The 19,648-nt window shown below is 35.6% G+C and overlaps 1 protein-coding gene across 5 annotated transcripts in view; it reads left to right on the top strand.

Annotated features, from left to right (window-relative positions):
• The window catches only part of LOC126473542 (pericentriolar material 1 protein-like), a 390,146-nt gene that overhangs the window by 315,450 nt on the left and 55,048 nt on the right, over positions 1-19,648 (top strand). For all 5 annotated transcript variants that reach the window (XM_050100664.1, XM_050100665.1, XM_050100666.1 and 2 more), the window contains 2 exons: positions 2,143-2,205; positions 5,744-5,809. In XM_050100664.1, the coding sequence (XP_049956621.1) occupies positions 2,143-2,205; positions 5,744-5,809 (129 nt within the window). The remainder of the gene's footprint in view (positions 1-2,142; positions 2,206-5,743; positions 5,810-19,648) is intronic.

Raw genomic sequence — 19,648 nt, 5'->3', positions numbered from 1 at the left:
TATACGCCATAAAACCATGGGAAGCCGTAATTTTTTCGGCATCTTGAATACATTACGAGTGCCAAATTTTTATCTGTATGCTTTAATTACAATCCTTTCTTGGAAATTTAGTTGCAGTTTCAAATTTTCCTTCGACTTTCCTTTCCATGCCTTTTATTAGAATTAATGAATATTAATCTGGAACAATATTAATAAATACTAATATATTAATAAATTAATTAATATTAATAAAAACTATATGTTGAACATTAAGGTTTATTTGCAGTGTAAGTAACATAAAAATAGGAAATAAAAATTATTTCTGCATGAGGACTCAACCCTACAATCCTCAAATTACCATCCTGTACTCTTTCTGCTGCACCAACCACTGCCTGTAATGTACGATAGGTTAATGCCTCATCTCACTTTTGTTGAAAATGTAATTTTTCTCCCCTAAATGCTGGGCCATCTGGAGCTCCCACTTCTGTCACTTTCATTTTTGGCCACGCCATGCATATACCAGTAATTCAGACGAAATCAGTGATGACAAGGAGGTATGGTCCTCTTGCTAAAATGTCTAATTTTTTGAAACTTACAAAAGTTTTCTTCATTGTTATCTACAAATTATAGCCTTGGCTCCATATCGGTACAGACTTTAATGATTGGCCACCACAGTTGCAAGATATGAATGTTGTCTGAGGGCCTGTTATTTACGAAACAGTGGCTCAGATGAGACATTGAGTAATTGATTGGCAATTGCTTGTTTAATGAAAATGAAAATCAGCTGTTTTAACTTTGAAATATTTCTTATTTGTTAGTATTGCAGCTAGAGAATTCCAGTACATTATGAGGGACAAATAGTTAGCTGATGGAACTCTACTGTCTATTTATACCTACTTTTATTTACCAAATCACTTTATATTTTACCAAAAGTCTGCAGGATACACTGGTCACAAAGACAACTTGACACTGACAAGTGTGAACTATTACACACAGTACGATTTGGATGTGCACTCTGCATTGTAATAAAATGTTCTTGGATGTTTAACTACACAAGATATTATATTGATTCATACTGAAGGGGAAGTAATTAACTTTTAAAATGCTTATTTGACACCACAAATAGCATCAAGCCACAGTCACTAAAACAATGAAATTTTTAAAAGAGTACATAACTGCTTTCGATGCACTGAGTTGTCATTTTCAAATATAATCACAACTTGGAAAACTGCATTAATAATTGCAACCACACTTCTTTCAAATATCACAAAAAATACACCAAAAGCAGTAAACTGTAGCAACGGCAGCAGAAAATGGTCACAAGATGTCATGACAGTTTTTGGTTGATTAGTCATTTCACACCTTAATGCAGTGTAGACAAAAACTGCATTGGCATGAAAGATATTATATATTCTTGCATTATGTCATGCAATGATCATTTTGCAATCAAAGGCTTAGAGTCATAATCTTATAATGTGCAACAAGCCCAAAACTAGAACACAGTACAATTGCATGCATGCTGTGTTCTTGTTTTGGCTAGGTGTATGTTATAAGAGTATGACTGTGAGCCTTTGTTTGCAAAGTGATCGTTGTATCACTGCAGGACTCAATGCAAGAGTATATAATATCTTTCATCCCGATGTGGTTTTTGTCTTCACTGCATTTAGGTGTGAAATGACTGATCAACCAAAAATTGTCATGACATCTTGTAACCCTTTTCTGCTGCCTTTGCTTCAGTTTACTGGTTTTAGTGTAATTTTTGTGATATTTGAAATACGTTTCGTTGCAATTATTAATGCAGTTTTCCAGGTTGTTGATTACAATGATGACTCAGTGTGTTGAAACTAGTTATGTAACCTTTTAAAAATTTCATTGTTTTAGTGACTGTGGCTTGACAACCATTTATGGTGTCAAATAAACATCTTAAATTTCATTCAGTCACACCCCTTGATGACAGTTATGTTGAAACACAAAAATTAACTTTTAATATTTACATTTTGTTTAGTTGTTTATGCTGTCAAGGAAGGTTTACACATTTTTAGACATACAGAATAACAGTTAAATTTCACTATTGTATTGTTTTTACAGTAATCAGATATAATTATTGGCCCACTGTAATGACATTATCATCCTATTTCCTTTTTGTTGGTTTGTTTTCCCCAGGAACCAACTGAACCTGTGACCACAGAAAATATTGCAGAGACTTTTACCTTGGCAAACAAGCAGGTATGTTCCTGATAGACCAATATCTTTGGCTACACTATCCAGTACTAGGACATACTTAATTTATAGTCATTTACTATCTACAGATGAAGTTAATGAAAAATGTGTTGTTAGAAAGGGGCACCTGAATGCATTGTAAGTTAGATGTTTCAAAACTGTAAATTCATTCCAGTGAACTGTAATCTGACATTTGACTTCTCCACTATTGTGTGTGACTTCTCCACTATTGTGTGATTAAAATACTTTGCAACCTTTAATAGTTCTCATGGAATGACTGGAGAGGACATCTTTACCAACATGCACTGAGCGCATCACGTCTTCTTTCAGTTTGCGGTCATTAACCAGCCATCAAAAAGAAATTTTTATTAGTAATAAACAAATTAAAATAGAAAAGAAGACACGTATGTCAACTAATATTTTATAAATACTCATGATTACAGAATAAGCAGTATGACTCCAATGAAAGAATTATTTCTGCTCTCTTTCTTGAACCTGGAACTGGAGCTGACTGAAATGACCATCTGATTGAACTGTTCTTCCAGAATTCCTCCATGAATCAGGAATCAATGTTTCCGCAACTGTTTCCGTGGTATGACTCACAACTTGAGACAAGTCCTGTGGGTTAATAGCTTCTTTTGTCAACACTTACCGTACACCTTACTGACATTTATTGCCGTGTTGCTTTCCACCTTGGCCTTAAAGTTCAATCAATTTGAATTACATAGGATGCTGATTATGCTATGCCCTTTCAGCATAGTCAGGTTTCCAACCAGGTTCTGTGGGACTTTTAATTTGTCTCATCTGGCCACACAATGTCTCTGAATGACGAAACCACACAATGTCTCTGAATGAAATGCTCTTCATGGCACGCAGATACTGGCATCTCCAGGCCAATTTGTCGCTTCTCTCTGCGATAAACATTGGAGGTGAAAAATGTTTGTGCTGGAAACCAAGTTCATGTAGACAGTTTCAATGAAGCAACCTACACCCATTAAATAACTTCTTCTTTCAGGCTGAACAGGAGTTTGTTTAAAGTAGGATATCCCTTGTGTTGATAATATGGTAACAGTGTACAAATCTACATATTGCAAGCTGCTTCAATTAGTTGATCTTGGTTACGCTTCTATTGTAACTACCTTTCTTGCATTGTTTCCGGGGAATAATGACCTGTTGTTACTTCATCATTTCCACGTACCTTCTCCTTTCCAATTTTCAGTGCTGTAGGTCTATGAATGTTAAGTACACCTTGTTCTTTCCAACTCACTTAAAAGATGTAAAATTGTATCCTCACTATTGCACACCAATTTGAAGCACTCTCTCACAAAGCCGGCCGAAGTGGCCGTGCGGTTAAAGGCGCTGCAGTCTGGAACCGCAAGACCACTACGGTCGCAGGTTCGAATCCTGCCTCGGGCATGGATGTTTGTGATGTCTTTAGGTTAGTTAGGTTTAAGTAGTTCTAAGTCCTAGGGGACTAATGACCTCAGCAGTTGAGTCCCATAGTGCTCAGAGCCATTTAGCCAACTCTCTCACAAGCACAAAAATTCACAGCCTTATTCGCAGAATGTAATTCTCCTTGTAACCCTAAGTACTTTTGAAGCCAGGGAATGTGTTCTTGGACATTATCTTTTAAGGTGAACTATGGGTTGAGACATGTAACACTGTTACTAAAACATCACTAATACAAATAAAAACATTCACCATAAACACAGAACATTCCAACAATTGAAAACATTACTCTTAACAATGAGAAGTGACAATTATAGAAGCAATAAATGCCCAGAACTTCATGCTACTGTTTACTGACAGTATAGCAACAAAAGTTGGCTATCTGTTGGTTACCTGGACATAAGCTTCATCCCTCCCACTAGAACGAACCAACAGAAGCTGCAAGTTGATTTAAGTGCACAATAAGTGCAATGTGCTTGTTCCATCACACCTCTGTGCATAGCCACATCAAGAGAGTATGTGAATGTCTTTGATCAGTTGTGCACATTGTTGTACTTTTATTAGGGTCACATGTCAGTCACTGCAGCCAGTACTAATCTTGTGCATATCTTCCTGCATTTTACAACAGTTCTGTCATGTGACCAGGGCTATATAAATAAAACGCACCATATGTGACCAATCGTACCCATCTATTGAAGGTACCTGTCTAGACACTTACATACATAATAAGCAGCAGTTATCCTATAACATTTCCCAGTGATTATTGATGTGGCTCTACACATGGAACTGCATAGCAAATTCCACTTAACAAGAAATTCTCATTTCAATCACATAACTAAGCTAATGTCTTTTTAGGTAAAAGTCTAGGGCAACATCAAAAATGAAAAAGGCTAGCATTCATCTCACTGCAATTATCTGCTGCATTGTGAATTAGAAAATATTGTCTCGTCCTTCACTATCCATACACACAGTTCCGAGAGACATCATTATTTTTCAGACATTGTGTGTTTTTTAATATAATTTGACAAAAAATAAAAAATCATCATGGTGTCATCTACAGTTGCTTAAAGATAATGCTTTTGATGATAAATTAAAGAGGGGGTCTAAGACATGTTGAGGAAAGGAGTAAGGACCAGGCCTTGGCTGAATGTAACGAATCACAGACACAGACTTTGTTAGAAGTTGCTACCATCTTCAATTACTGTATTCTCTCATTGCCTCTATCTTTGTATTTATTCATGTTAGTGAAAGTGCTCATTTACATTGTGCCTATACGTGTTTCAAGGCATGAAATTTTATTGTTGTTGATAATTTTGGTTGGTGCTAGTATTTTATTGGTGCCTTTAACTTTGTATTTCCACCTCTTGCCTGCAACATTTACTTTTATCTCAGATCATCTGGTTTTACAAAGTTACAAAATTTTTCTTCATTGCTATCAGTCAGTTTTTGGTTTTGGATCCCTGTCTTTTGTTATGGATTTGTTGTCATCATTTTCTTTGGTTTGCTTTTTTTATAAAAAAAATAAAAGAAAACAGTCACCACAGCTGCAAATCAGAAATGGTCTTTCATTAGTGTTGAATATCTGTAAAAGTGAGTTGTCACTGCATTAAGTATGCAGCTATCCTGAAACTTGTCTAGCTATTCACACAAATTTGCCTGACTCCTCTTTACTGTGTGCAAAATCTCCAGATGATAACAATGTACTTCCTTAGTATGATTTGCAGGATGACTGTGCATTGTTGTAATGAAATGATCTTGGATGTATAGTTGCACCAGATGTTTATTTTTTGATCCATACTGATGGAAGACTAGATAGATACATGCATACATAGATACACCGTCTGTCTCTTCTCAGTAATGACTGAGCTAATGGGATCATAACGTATACAACTCACATAGTTGTGATAGAAAAAGAGAACATGTTAACTTCCAATTTTTACTTTTGATATGGACTTCTTCATACTTCAAAGGAATATTTACAGTTTGTGTAAACACATAGATTAATAGTGAAACTTTATAATATCTACATTATTGGCTCACTGTAATATCATTACCATCAAATGTCTTTTAGTTGTTTTTTTCTCTCTCTCTCCAGGAACCAGCTGAACCTGCCTCCACCACTGAAAATATTACAGAGACTTCTTCCACAGTGACCAGTCAGGTATGTGTCAGACAATGTACAAATTTAATACTTTGTCACACCAGATAGACAAAATCTTCATCAACAGCATCCAGCACTTAAGTAATAGACATTTACTCTGACATATCCTTCTTTGAATTGTCATGTCAAAATGCTAAATATATACCATTGAGCGTTCCTGATGTAGGACTTGTAGCACAATAAAAATACAGAGCTTTTGAGTTAGTTGTGCATGTAGGTGCACTTACCTTAGGGTCCCCTCACAATTACTGCAGCAAATACTACTTTAATGTCAATCTTCCTGTTCTTCATCTACACCTACATTTACACTCCGCAAGCCACCCAACGGTGTGTGGCGGAGGGCACTTTACGTGCCACTGTCATTACCTCCCTTTCCTGTTCCAGTCGCGTATGGTTCGCGGGCAGAACGACTGTCTGAAAGCCTCCGTGCGCGCTCTAATCTCTCTAATTTTACATTCGTGATCTCGTCGGGCGGTATAAGTAGGGGGAAGCAATATATTCTATACCTCATCCAGAAACGCACCCTCTCGAAACCTGGCGAGCAAGCTACACCGCGATGCAGAGTGCCTCTCTTGCAGAGTCTGCCACTTGAGTTTATTAAACATCTCCGTAACGCTATCACGGTTACCAAATAACCCTGTGACGAAACGCGCCGCTCTTCTTTGGATCTTCTCTATCTCCTCCGTCAAACCGATCTGGTACGGATCCCACACTGATGAGCAATACTCAAGTATAGGTCGAACGAGTGTTTTGTAAGCCACCTCCTTTGTTGATGGACTACATTTTCTAAGCACTCTCCCAATGAATCTCAACCTGGTATCTGCCTTACCAACAATTAATTTTATATGATCATTCCACTTCAAATCGTTCCGCACGCATACTCCCAGATATTTTACAGAAGTAACTGCTACCAGTGTTTGTTCCGCTATCATATAATCATACAATAAAGGATCCTTCTTTCTATGTATTCGCAATACATTACATTTGTCTATGTTAAGGGACAGTTGCCACTCCCTGCACCAAGTGCCTATCCGCTGCAGATCTTCCTGCATTTCGCTACAATTTTCTAATGCTGCAACTTCTTTCAAGTGATCAGTTCTTTTTGAATGCCAGTGACATGCATGATAATTATTACCAACCTACAGACATTGTCGTTCTAGTTATTTACATACATAATAAGCAGCAGTGTTCCTATAATGTTTCCCTGACACATACTTCATGCTACTTTCATTAACACTTAATGTTACTTTCATTGCTGATAATGTTGTACACTCAACAAGAAATTCTCATTCTAGTCACATAACAAAACTGATATTCTATAGCCACGTGGATTTTTTTAAAGCAACAGTTCAGGACAATCTGAAAAGTAAACTGCTGTTATTTGCTGCTGGAGTAAAAAATATGGTACCTCCCCCTGCTATCACTGTACAAAGTTCTGAGTTCCATAATTATTTCCCAGAAGTTTTCTTGAAAAAGCCTTTGAGACCAAGCATAATGTTTCTGAAACAGAAAAGTAATTTCAGACTGCCAGCACAGTTGTATACACAGAGAAAAAACTGTGTAAAATGGTAAAATTCATCATGGTGTTACCTGAAGTTGTTATGCAAGGTACAGGGTAATGTTTCTGATGGCACATTAGAGAAGCGTTTCAAGTGAAATTGAGTAGTGGTATGTAGCAATAAGCTGTGCCTAACTGATAAAAATCATAAATATAAAAGAATTTTTAAGTTGTCACTATTTTCAATTAATGGATTAGTGCAAAATCACTGTCTTAAATCACAGTCTTCATACTAACATTAGTGAATTTCCTCTCATATCTAATATACAGGGTGTTACAAGAAGGTACGGCCAAAGTTTCAGGAAACATTTCTCAGACACAAATAAAGAAAAGATGTTATGTGGACATGTGTCCGGAAATGCTTAATTTCCATGTTAGAGCTCATTTTAGTTTCGTCAGTATGTACTGTACTTCCTCGATTCACCGCCATAATTTCATACGCGATACTCTACCTGTGCTGCTAGAACATGTGCCTTTACAAGTACGACACAATATGTGGTTCATGCACGATGGAGCTCCTGCAAATTTCAGTCGAAGTGTTTGTACGCTTCTCAACAACAGATTCGGTGACCGATGGATTGGTAGAGGTGGACCAATTCCATGGCCTCCACGCTCTCCTGATCTCAACCCTCTTGACTTTCATTTATGGGGGCATTTGAAAGCTCTTGTATACGCAACCCTGGTACCAAATGTAGAGACTCTCCGTGCTCGTATTGTGGACGGCTGCGATACAATACGCCATTCTCCAGGGCTGCATCAGCGCATCAGGGATTCCGTGCGACGGAGGGTGGATGCATGTATCCTCGCTAACGGAGGACATTTTGAACATTTCCTGTAACGAAGTGTTTGAAGTCACGCTGGTACATTCTGTTGCTATGTGTTTCCATTCCATGATTAATGTGATTTGAAGAGAAGTAATAAAATGAGCTCTAACATGGAAAGTAAGCGTTTACGGACACAAGTCCTCATAACATTTTTCTTTCTTTGTGTGTGAGGAATGTTTCCTGAAAGTTTGGCCGTACCTTTTTGTAACACCCTGTATATGCCATGGCAAGAGATGAAGTTTTATTGATGTTATAAGTTTTGCTTGGCCCTAGTCCATCACCTGTACATTTCCTTTTGCAGTCCTATTATTTATCTGCATTAGTTACAGTAGAACTTGTAAATAATGAACATCTATGGGTAAAATAAACATGTTTGCTTTTTTGAAGTGTCTGCTGTTCGAACAAGGATAAAAACACAGTGTACAATACATTTATTTATTTATTTATTTACATTTTCTTTGTGTGGAGCCATCATAATGATGGCTTTTGCAAACATCAGACTTAATACTATGGTTATATTTATACTTATAAAATACACTATATTCTGTAGCTGTTGCTTCTTATGTCTATTTTTTACATTTATCAAATTACAACTGATATGCTAATGCCTCAGGTTACAATCACTATCTTAAAATTCATTGAAAGAATATAAACATTTTTCTATTATAAAAGATTTTAATTTTGTTTTAAAAACATTTCCCGTATACGTTCTTTGAGAGTTTGGTAGTTTGTTATACCAAATCAAACCACTGATATATGGACTTCTATCAGTCATTTTTAACCTTGTTCTGTTATGGAAATAGTTACACTTTGCTCTAGTGTTGTGATCGTGTACATCACTGCCTTTGATAGCTTCTGTTGGTTGACTTATAAAAAATACAACTATTTTGAAGATGTACAGAGAATATATTGTCAGATATTAGTGCTGCACAAACACTTCATGACATGAATCTCTATGTCCCATTCCATGTATAAGTCTTATTGCTCTTTTGTGTAGTAGTAGTATCCTTTTTAAATGTACATCAGCTGCACAGCCCCATAGTTCAATTCCATAATTGAGAAAGGGGTAAAGTGTTCCATAATATACTAATTTCAGTGCTTGGCTAGGAACTATCTTTGCGAGCTGGCTGAGGAGATATATGGTATTACTGACTTTTCCGCATACTAAATTAATGTGGTATGTCTATCGCAAATTTTCATCAACATATACACCCAGGAATGTACAGTTACCATTTTCTGTTGCAGAGATATTACACACACTATTCAAATTGTTGTGATGCGAAGTGCCTGTTTTAAATGTCAGTAGTTGAGATTTGGTGACATTCACCTTTAGTCCCTGATCGTTGAAGTATTTTGTTACTTCTGTTACACCACTAGTAGCAAGAGAGTGTAGCTCTTTAGATTCGCTCCCATAGAATAAGATTGACGTGTCATCTGCATAGCTTACAATATGGGAGTTAATGGGTTGTGCAATGTCGTTAATATATATAAGGAAGAGAAAGGGTCCAAGGATTGAGCCCTGTGGTACACCTTGTAATACAGGTTCACTGGTGGACTGGGAGTTCATGATTTTATTATCTAGTTTGTATGACAATTTAGTGCTTTGCTTACGATTCAACAGGTACGTGGTTAAGAGATTCATGGCTTTATCCCCAATACTATAAGATTTTAGCTTTTTAAGAAGTACCCTATGGTTTACCATATCAAATGCTCTTGTCAGGTCCAAAAATATACCTGCAGTCTGCATCTTTTGGTCCAACAGACAGTAAACTTCATGGATGAACTGTGTAACTGCTGTGGTTGTACTTAGCTCTTTTCTGAAACCATGCTGCGAATCTACAAGCAGTTTATGTTTTGTGAAAAAGGCACTTAGCTGAGAAAGGATAATGCTTTCGAATATCTTGCTAAAAGTGAGAATTAATGATATTGGTGTACAGTTGGAGACTTCTTCCTTACTTCCCTTTTTATACACTGGTTTCACTACACTCATTTTTAGAACCGTTGGATACATGTTTTCTCTAATGCTACAATTAATCAGGTGAGTAAGAGGTTTAGAAATTTCTTTTAAGCATGCTTTAGTAATAGCACTGGATATGCCATCCCATCCCGATGAAAATTTTTTCTTTACCATGTACATTGCCCTGTGAACCTCCTGCTCATTCACTTCCACAAATTCAAATTCGGTACATTGGGGGAGATGGCACAGGATCTCTATCTGTGAATCTGTCATATGCATTGATTGTTTACCAGAAATGTAGTAGTTATTAAAAATATTACATATAGTATCTGGGTTTCTTATAATGTTACCATCATGTCTTATGCTGAGTGGTTCCGTTCATCTTGTTGGGACCTTTTCGGTATTTGTCAATCAGCTTCCAAGATGCTTTGCTTATGTTGTCAGACTGTTCTATTGTTTTGCTGTTAATCTGCTTCCTTAGATTGACAATTTCAGTTTTAAAAGTTTGCTTGGCCCTATTGTATTTTTCCTTGATAACCTGCATAGTAGTAGCTTTATAAAGCTGGTTTAGATCATGTACTTGCTGCCTGAGCCTAATCAGATTTGCTGGGAGTTTCAGTCTAGGATTACTTCAATTTTGACAGTGTTTAACTACCTTTTGGATTTCTCTGACTGGACAACTATATTCATAATGATGCAATAGGGTTGAGTAGAATTCATTCCATTTCTCATCCGACCCTTTTACCTGGTACATACATACAATGCACTGTAGATATGCACTGTAGATAGAGAAGGATTCTTTTGTATACTGTATGAGTAAATTAGTGAAAATGTATCTTTATTTAAGTACAGTACTACGTTAACAAACCCCCATATGCTAGTATAATACAGCATTAAATTTCTTTCATGCATCTGGAAGGTTAGCTTAACCTTGAACCAGAGAGTCATTTATAATTGTCTTATCAATGTGTATTTAACTGCTAATGTTAAACTGAGTCCATGTTTACCACTTTTCATTAAAAAGCAGTGTTTCCATTTTTTTTATTTCTTCAACTGCTAGTTACTTGAAAGTGGAGTAAAGTCTGGTTCAGTTACATCATCTTCATCCTGTTGTCCATTCTTGACATTGTCACCACACCCTTCTTGGTGGATCTTTTGTATGAGTTCAGTTACACTAAAAGATGTACTTTCTGTGAACAGTGCATCATTGAGGTTGTCATATCTCTCAGATCCACCAAATTCCACACTGAATTTATAAGGAGTGTCAGACTCGCCGCTATGTGATATTAATCCCCCACTATAGTTCCAAAACTGTCAATTTACTGTTATAACAAATTCATTACTACCTTCATTAAAAAAAAGACAGCAGACAAAATACAATTACCAATGATGTCATATGTATGTCAGTCCATTTAGACAATATGTACATCACTTGATCATAGCAATTTAGCTGAAAGAGATTTGTAGTGAAATTGAAAGAAATAAAAGTATCATACAGTAGTGGATGTAGACATTCCTTATAAATATGTTACTTGCTAACTTATACCTTGCTGCAGTCCCTATGGAACATAAAATTACTATCAAAGTCTGAAGTTCATGCTCATATTCCTTGAGATTGTTTTCTTGGATGGTATTTTGAATTGCTGAAGCATGGTCATTGAAAATGAACCATGTCTTCTTGAAGCGGTTGTATTAGATGTTACACATTTTAAGACTGAAAATATCCACAGAATTGCTTTCAATACGCTGATAGGTTTTCGGAGTTCATATCCAGATTCAACATTATTCATCTAAGACAAAATATGTCTCAACACTTTTTGCCTGTAAAACATTTTGAATTCTGAATAATACACTGATCCCACAGTTGACAATGATAACTTACTTGAATTTGCCAGTAAAAAGATTATTTTTACATTTTTAGTGCTGCATTGCAGTGGGAATTGGCATTATCCATGAACAAAATCACTTTCTGCCTTTGTCTTTCCAATTGTTCTATCAAGTGCCAGCAACCATTCAGTCATTATTGCTGTCATCATCCAAGATCCTTTATTAGCAAACCATTCCACATTTAGTTTACTCAAGTCAATACCTGTAAAACATCTAGGCTTCACAGCCTTAGCAATAATTAAAGGCTTTTGCAATTCACATATCATATTAACACACAATAGAACAGTGTGTTCATTCTTTTGAAATTTTTCCTCCTGAACAGTTTTCACCTTTCAAGTCCATTGTTACACTGGGAAGAGTTGTGAAGAAAAGACCAGTCTCATCATGATTCTTTCTTCATAATCCTCACAGATTCCCATTACTCATTTTTGTCAATCTGACATGATAGTTTTGTTCATTGGGCTGGATTCACAACACGCAGTTGGAAAAGAGAGGTTGTGTCGACTCCTAAATTTGTCGAGCCAACCTACAGATGCTTAAAAATCATGAAGTTGTAACTCCTTGCTGATTGCAAGTGCTCTCTCATGGATCATAGGTCCACTAACTGGCAAGTTATTGCTGCGAGCATAGTGGAACCATTCAAAAGTGAAATGTCAACATGGGAAAAGCACATTGACTGATAAGTTTATATTTCCAGTCCATGGTTTCAGAATGTCATTTCTGTTTCATTTTATGCCTTTCATCTGTGTTTTTGCAACACCAAATCTCGTGGCCATATCTCTAACACTAAGCTTTTTGTTTTCGTAGATGCTGATGATTTTGACCTTTTCATTCAGCACTAACCATTTCCATTTTCCTGACATCTTAGCACTACAGTACATAAGCTCTTTCCTTTGAAGACACAAACAGTAAAGTTGCGACTGAAACCGAAACATAACCAAATATCAAATATTTGACTCTTCTTCTTGTTTTGGCTGAAAGCGTAACCAAAACTGGAACTTATGTATTTAAGTTAAAAGTTCACTAAATTTACATTATACCCCAAACCACTAGTTTTTTCTGACTGTGCAACAGATTATCTATTTAAGATAAAATAAAAGTTTTCGATTTATTAATAAATCAATTTTTAAGTCTTTTGTTGCCTATCACAATCAGCTAGTGTCCTCAACTACTTTTTCATACTAACAGGTTCAAAGCTAAATGCATGTTCTGTAATATATTTTATAATTTTTATTATTTATATTTGATAGTCTCCTATAACAATATGCTTTCCATAATTCAGAAGCAAGTCATTAATTAAATCACTGAGATCTTGCATTTGTCAATTTTGTACTATCAGCCTGAAAATAACAATATGGTCATATCTTCAAGACAAAGAAAACTGAATTAACTTACAAAACAAAACTATTTGCAAAAAAACTAAAAACTAACAATTATTTATAGACAGAAGTAACATCAGAAACACTTTAAATGTTTTAGCTAATTTAGTAATTCTACTAATTATCATTAAAAAATCTTATATTGTAAGCTAAGAAAAGATCTTTTTCCACATTTTAACCAAGCAAAATATTTTGACGATCTGCATAAATTTGTCAAGAGTGACTGAACAGCTGTTCACTAGGAACACTAGTAGATGGAGCAGAAAGGTATAGAAAGATACTTCAAGACTGCTTTCCTTAGAGTGAGAAAAGGTACTGGAGTTCCAATATGAGTATGTGTCAACCTTGTGTTGTAATAGTGGTTCTGAGAGATAACACTGGATGATCTGCTTGAACACTAAAGTTTTATCCTGCAGTACCATTGTGTCTTTGTCTGACTGCACCTCATCAGAGACATGGTAGTATGAATTCCTTAAATTTTCTCCTTTCTGCTGAATACTGTGCACAGACTGGCTCTGTTCTGCAGAAGTTGAAGGCTGGCTCGTTCCCTCTGTGTACTAATACACTATTGTTGTGCCCTTTCGAGAATCCAATTATTGCAGACATTGCAATTTCCAATTTGTTGGAAGTAGGATATTTAGATTTAAACTTTGGAGTGAGCAGTGTTGCAGCAAGCAGTGAAGGATGTCCTTTAACATAGGAGAATTTCTTATTTAAAGATTCACTCAGTGTTTGTGGTATTTGCCACTGTCTCACTTCATTTTCACATTGAACTTGCATCTTGCACTTCAACAAAGATGACAGGGGTATTATTACAGCAACACATGCATCACTGAGACATAATTCCAATGTGGCCTCGTAGAAATATTTCAAGGCGTCTATGAGAGGTTTTATAAATTTCACTCAAAACGGGAAAGGGTGGTAATTCCTCCAAGTTCACCACTATACAATTTTACTGCCCTTTTTTTGTTCCAGAAGTTTTTGCAACACCAAGTATGTGCTGTTCCATCTCACATCAACATCTTTTATCAAAAATAACATTTTGGCACTCCACACTGAGTCTTGACAATTTGTTAGTTATCTTGAAGCTTGCTCACTGTGGTGGAAGTAGCACATGATTTTCCTGCCCTTTTTTATTGTGGCTTTAGTTTGTTCATTTGAGAACAGGGAATGTTTTATCACCAATTTCAGTGTGTGTGACACACAACCTATAGGCATATTGGTCACACACTGCACAAACCATATTTGGTGCAGTGTCACGTAATTTCAGAAAAGTCTTGCAGCTTATGCTCCATTCGTTAACCATCTCTGTTAACTTTTGTTTGATATATTGACTAGTATGATCTTGTTCTAAGGCAGTTGCACCTAGTATATCTTTCCATTGTTGGTGCTCAATGATGACATGCCCTGTATAAAGCTGAGTAGTGAGAACGTTTTGCTTGCATTGTGGGTCCATATTTCGGTGGCACTTAACCTCTTGCATTTCACAATCAGATTCTTTACATTGACTTTTACTTTATCGTAGATCTGCAGGATCAACGTGATTCTAAAGAATTTTTCAGATGTGAGTCGATATTTGTGAACAGCCTGTGGATGAAACTTCCTGGGAGATTAAAACTGTGTGCCGGACCGAGACTCAAACTCAGGACCTTTGCCTTTTATGGGCAAGTGCTCTACCAACTGAGCTACCCAAGCACAACTCACGCCCCGTCCTCACAGCTTTACTCCCACCAGTACCTCGTCTCCTACCTTCCAAACTTCACAGACACTTGAGATGTTTATATTTTCCCACCTTCGCATTGCAAATGTTTTGACTTTTGAGTGAAATGCCCAGTTGATGTGATGTTGTTTTCATGTCAATTCTACCAACAGTGAGAGTTGTTTAGTTCTCGGGGTGTTGTAAAATTCCTGGATTCGTCTCGTCGCTGTGCAGCCTATGAAAAGGATTGCGGAAGACTCCCAAATAAATTCCAAAGTACAGTGCAGTTTTAACACCAATATATTTCCAGGACACTGGTGTCCGAGCCTGGTGAACTGTACCGGTTACATCACATGTACCCAAAGTTGACATCAAACAACACAGTGTTCACAACAATCAACAAACGAGTGAGCCTACAATACATTTGCTCGCAACCCTAGCCAAAAAACGAGTGCCCCAAGGCGCCTGCGTGACCTCTATTTATACTTTTGTTAACAATTACAGACAATGAAAATTACAATTTTATGTAAAATCACAATTAAAAGTTAAACCGAATATGAGATACACATTGCTAAAAATTTACAATCTCAGTGCTGAACAAGGTGAACCTATTTTCAACTTAGTTACGAGTTAATATAACATTTTCTGACTAATTATGTTACAGGTAACAATTACATTTCTAAATTTGTTTATAACAAATCAACTAGTGCCTGAATTTTAGTGCTAACATATATCGGAGATTCAATTAACTTGCTTTATTTATATGCTGTATTTAAATTGCTGTAGTAATTTTATAATGATAGGTTTACTGGTACATCCTGACCATGTGCTACATTTCTTTCGATTAGTTACAGTATTAATTTCACATTTATATTGTGTTTCTCATATAAGAACAATGTTAATCAACAAAGCATCTTTTCGAATTATATGTATACTGAAATAGTGGTTATTTTTGTATGTAATTTGGAAACAGGTCACTTTACAATTGGACAATTAGGACTGGTGTTTATCTTCAATGCTCTCCGAGGGGTTCTGATACGTGGCAATGAGATACAGTAATATTTCAATACCCCATGAAGCGTTTTGCCTAGCCTGATAGACGAAACTCTTCTCACAGAAATATTTGTGTGATTGATGTGATACAGTACTAGTTGGACAAAATAACACAAACTGCATATATCTTAAAAGGTACAAAATTGGATCATGAAACTTCACATACAGATAAATTTTCCCAAATAGCTACAAACATATACTTCAAGAAAACAAGAATTGGAAATATGAGATTACAAAGGAATTTCCAAACTTTTACAAAATCAATGTTTACATCAAATTTTCTGAATGAATGTTTATCCGAAACTATCACTTGTATGGCATCCTTATCTTTGTCACTTCTAGAGCGTCCATTAATTTTCCATCCTTCAAACACTCAAACACAACTAAGCTAACAAATTACAAATTTGATTGAAATGATTACGTTGCACTTTCAAAGTGTCCATACGACATGTTCTAGAATAATAGTATCATAGAAAAGACAGAAGAATAAAATTTATCCTAACAGTTTGCAATACCATAAAATATTCTACAAATCTTGTCAAACATGAACATTCAAAATTATATATGTATATTTATATTGTGACAGTATAGAAACTGTTCATTTATATCCAATCCGGGTTGTTGTCACAAGTACCTGAATATACTACGTATAGTCACAATTTGTATATGTATCTATATTTCTTGGCTTTGTACATCAAATGCAATAATGTTTCAAAATGTTTACCAGGCATCCAGAAAGTTAGATAAAATTAACACTGAGAGACAGCTTCAAGATTTTATAAATTGTGAGAAAATAAGTAATATGTCAATAAAATTCCTGAAAGTGGCAAGATACACTTAAGCAAGTGAAAATGCAATTGTGCTATAGTTAGCAACTTTGCAGTAAGGAGATTTTATTAAAAAAATCCAGAACCTTGTCACATGGCATCTTATATTACATTTTGTCAAAGTCCTCAGTCTGTTTATTAAAGTTGTCGTTTCCTACCCCTCAATACCTAACTAGTCTCCATATCGTGTCTTGCGAGATGTGAGTGGTGTAAAATAATAGTTTTTCAATGTGATTTATGTGCTAGGCATTGTCATAATTGTTCAAAATAACTCTCAAGTTTAATTTCACATCAGCATTTCCTTCAATCAAAATGTATAAGAGTTCTACTTCATGCGATTCAAATGATTCACTAGTTTCGTTATGTGTGACTGCACAGTACCATCATCATCATCGTAATCCTCTCAATAAAACTAATCATCAAAACCATTAATAAATGATGGTTGAATACCACCGAACCACCTCAGCATCATTGCATATCATATAACCTAAACCTATCATCATCATCATCATCATCATCATCATCATCAACATCCTCATCCAAATACCCCTACAAAAATGCAATATCAAATCAAACCATCTTCCATTAATAAACCGTAAACATCAATTCATGTGAATCAGAAACAGGAATGAGTCGGCAACCTCAAATCCTTAATACAAATGCAAATCACAACATCACTTACCTTATTTCAGTACAATCCTCAACAATTCATAGCAATTTCAACATCTCTCTCGTGTGTACATAACTGAGTGAAACATGTATATAGTATATCATGGTGATAATCCCTTCTTAACAGGATAAATCACTTCAACCCTTTCATAAATCATAACGTCTTTCAACATCTCATGTGGTCTTATATATAGTAACACATAAATTCAGTTGTCAATCGTATAACGGTATGAGAAGCAGAACATAGTAATTCCTTCCTTGTGGATAACTTATATAAGATAAAAACAGTGAAAAGATGTATATAGTTCTTCTTAACTGCACAAATGTACCATAAAATCTTTAAGTATGTATTAATAAGCTTAGTGTATCTTCACACAATCCACCTTTCATTTCTGCATAAGCTGATATAAATACAGTATGGTCTGTTGTCTGTAAAGATGTGTAACTGTTCCTCACTAGAAAATACATATTGGTTTTTCCTGGCAAATCATAGTCCTCACATATCAGTAATAGTCACAATCGGTAGGATGTAAATGTCAAATTATCAATACATCTGATGATGCAGATTACTCAATAAAAACAAAATGTATCTTATACTACAAATTAAATCACATGAAAACATCTTACATAACAAATATAAGCAAACATAGGTACAAAAAATTAACGTATGTATTGTCGGAAGTTTGTGTGTCAGAAAGGTATCGTAGAATGTGGGATCAGTGTTTTCGAGAAGAAAAGCCACACGCATAGTACTCAAAGATTGTGTACCCCCCTGAGGGATTGCAATTATTGCACATAAGGTTTCAACTGAGTGACATTTCTTAAACCAAATAGCTTTTTTGATTTGGGATAGATAAGTCGGTAGGCGTTTGGATGTGGTTTTTCATAAACTTCAAATGGACCAATGTAAATATCGAAAAATTTCTTGATCTCTCTATTGATTGCCTTGGATTTCTCATAACTTTTGATTAAGGTTAGATCACCTACATTGTAATGTGTAAACTTTCCTTTTGAATCATGTTTAAGCTTTCTCTTGGCACAGTGTGTTTCAATATTTTTCTTTACTATTTCCATTCTCTCGTCCGGTGTTAACTCATTACAGACAGGAAAATTGATCAATTTATACAAGATGTTTGGTGGGTGTTTGTTAAAATGGACTTCATAAGGCGTAAAGCCAGTTGTTGTATGTTGTAAGGTGTTCAAAACATCTTCAAAATCACATATGTAACTTGACCAATTTGTATGATCTTTAGAGCAGTAAGTTCTACAAAGCCTGCCTATTTCACGCATATAGCGCTCAGTTGGGTTGCAAGACGGAGAATATACGGAAATAAGAACGTGCTTAATGTCTTCATCTTTCATTAAATCTTTCCAAACGTTAGATGTAAATTGGCTCCAATTGTCTGAAAGTATGGCTTTTGGTTTTCCAGTCTGTGTGAAGTAATCATTACAGAAACAGTTTAAAATTTTCCTGCTTGGTGCCTTCTTTAGAGGATACAATTTTACTAGTTTAGTGAATAAGTTAACAACTACAAACAAATATGTATAACCCTCTTTAGTTCTCAGCAATTGACCAAACAAATCAATTCTTATCAGTTCCAGTTTGCCTTTTGGCACAATACTTTGTAAATAACCTTGGTATTTCTGATTTGTGACTTTTACTGTTTGACACCGATCACATTTTTGTATAACCTGTCTTACTCTTCTAAACATATTATTAAAATAGATGTTTTCCTTAAGTTTGTCAGTGCATTTCATGATTCCACAGTGTCCATAGCTCTCATGTGTGTACTTAATTAAAACGTCAACACATTGTCTAGGCCAACAAACCTTCCAGATGTCAGAGTCAGTGTTATGTCTCCTGAATAAAATACCTTTAAAGTTTTGATAATACATGCCAACCTTTTCATAATCCTTTTTACCGATAAGGCTTTTCACAAGTTTCAAATCATCATCCTGGTTCTGGTATCTCCTAAGCTGACTGCA

The sequence above is a fragment of the Schistocerca serialis genome, chromosome 4 (assembly GCF_023864345.2).
Source record: "Schistocerca serialis cubense isolate TAMUIC-IGC-003099 chromosome 4, iqSchSeri2.2, whole genome shotgun sequence".
Taxonomy (NCBI): domain Eukaryota; kingdom Metazoa; phylum Arthropoda; class Insecta; order Orthoptera; family Acrididae; genus Schistocerca; species Schistocerca serialis.
This window is presented reverse-complemented; position numbering and strand designations above follow the sequence as displayed.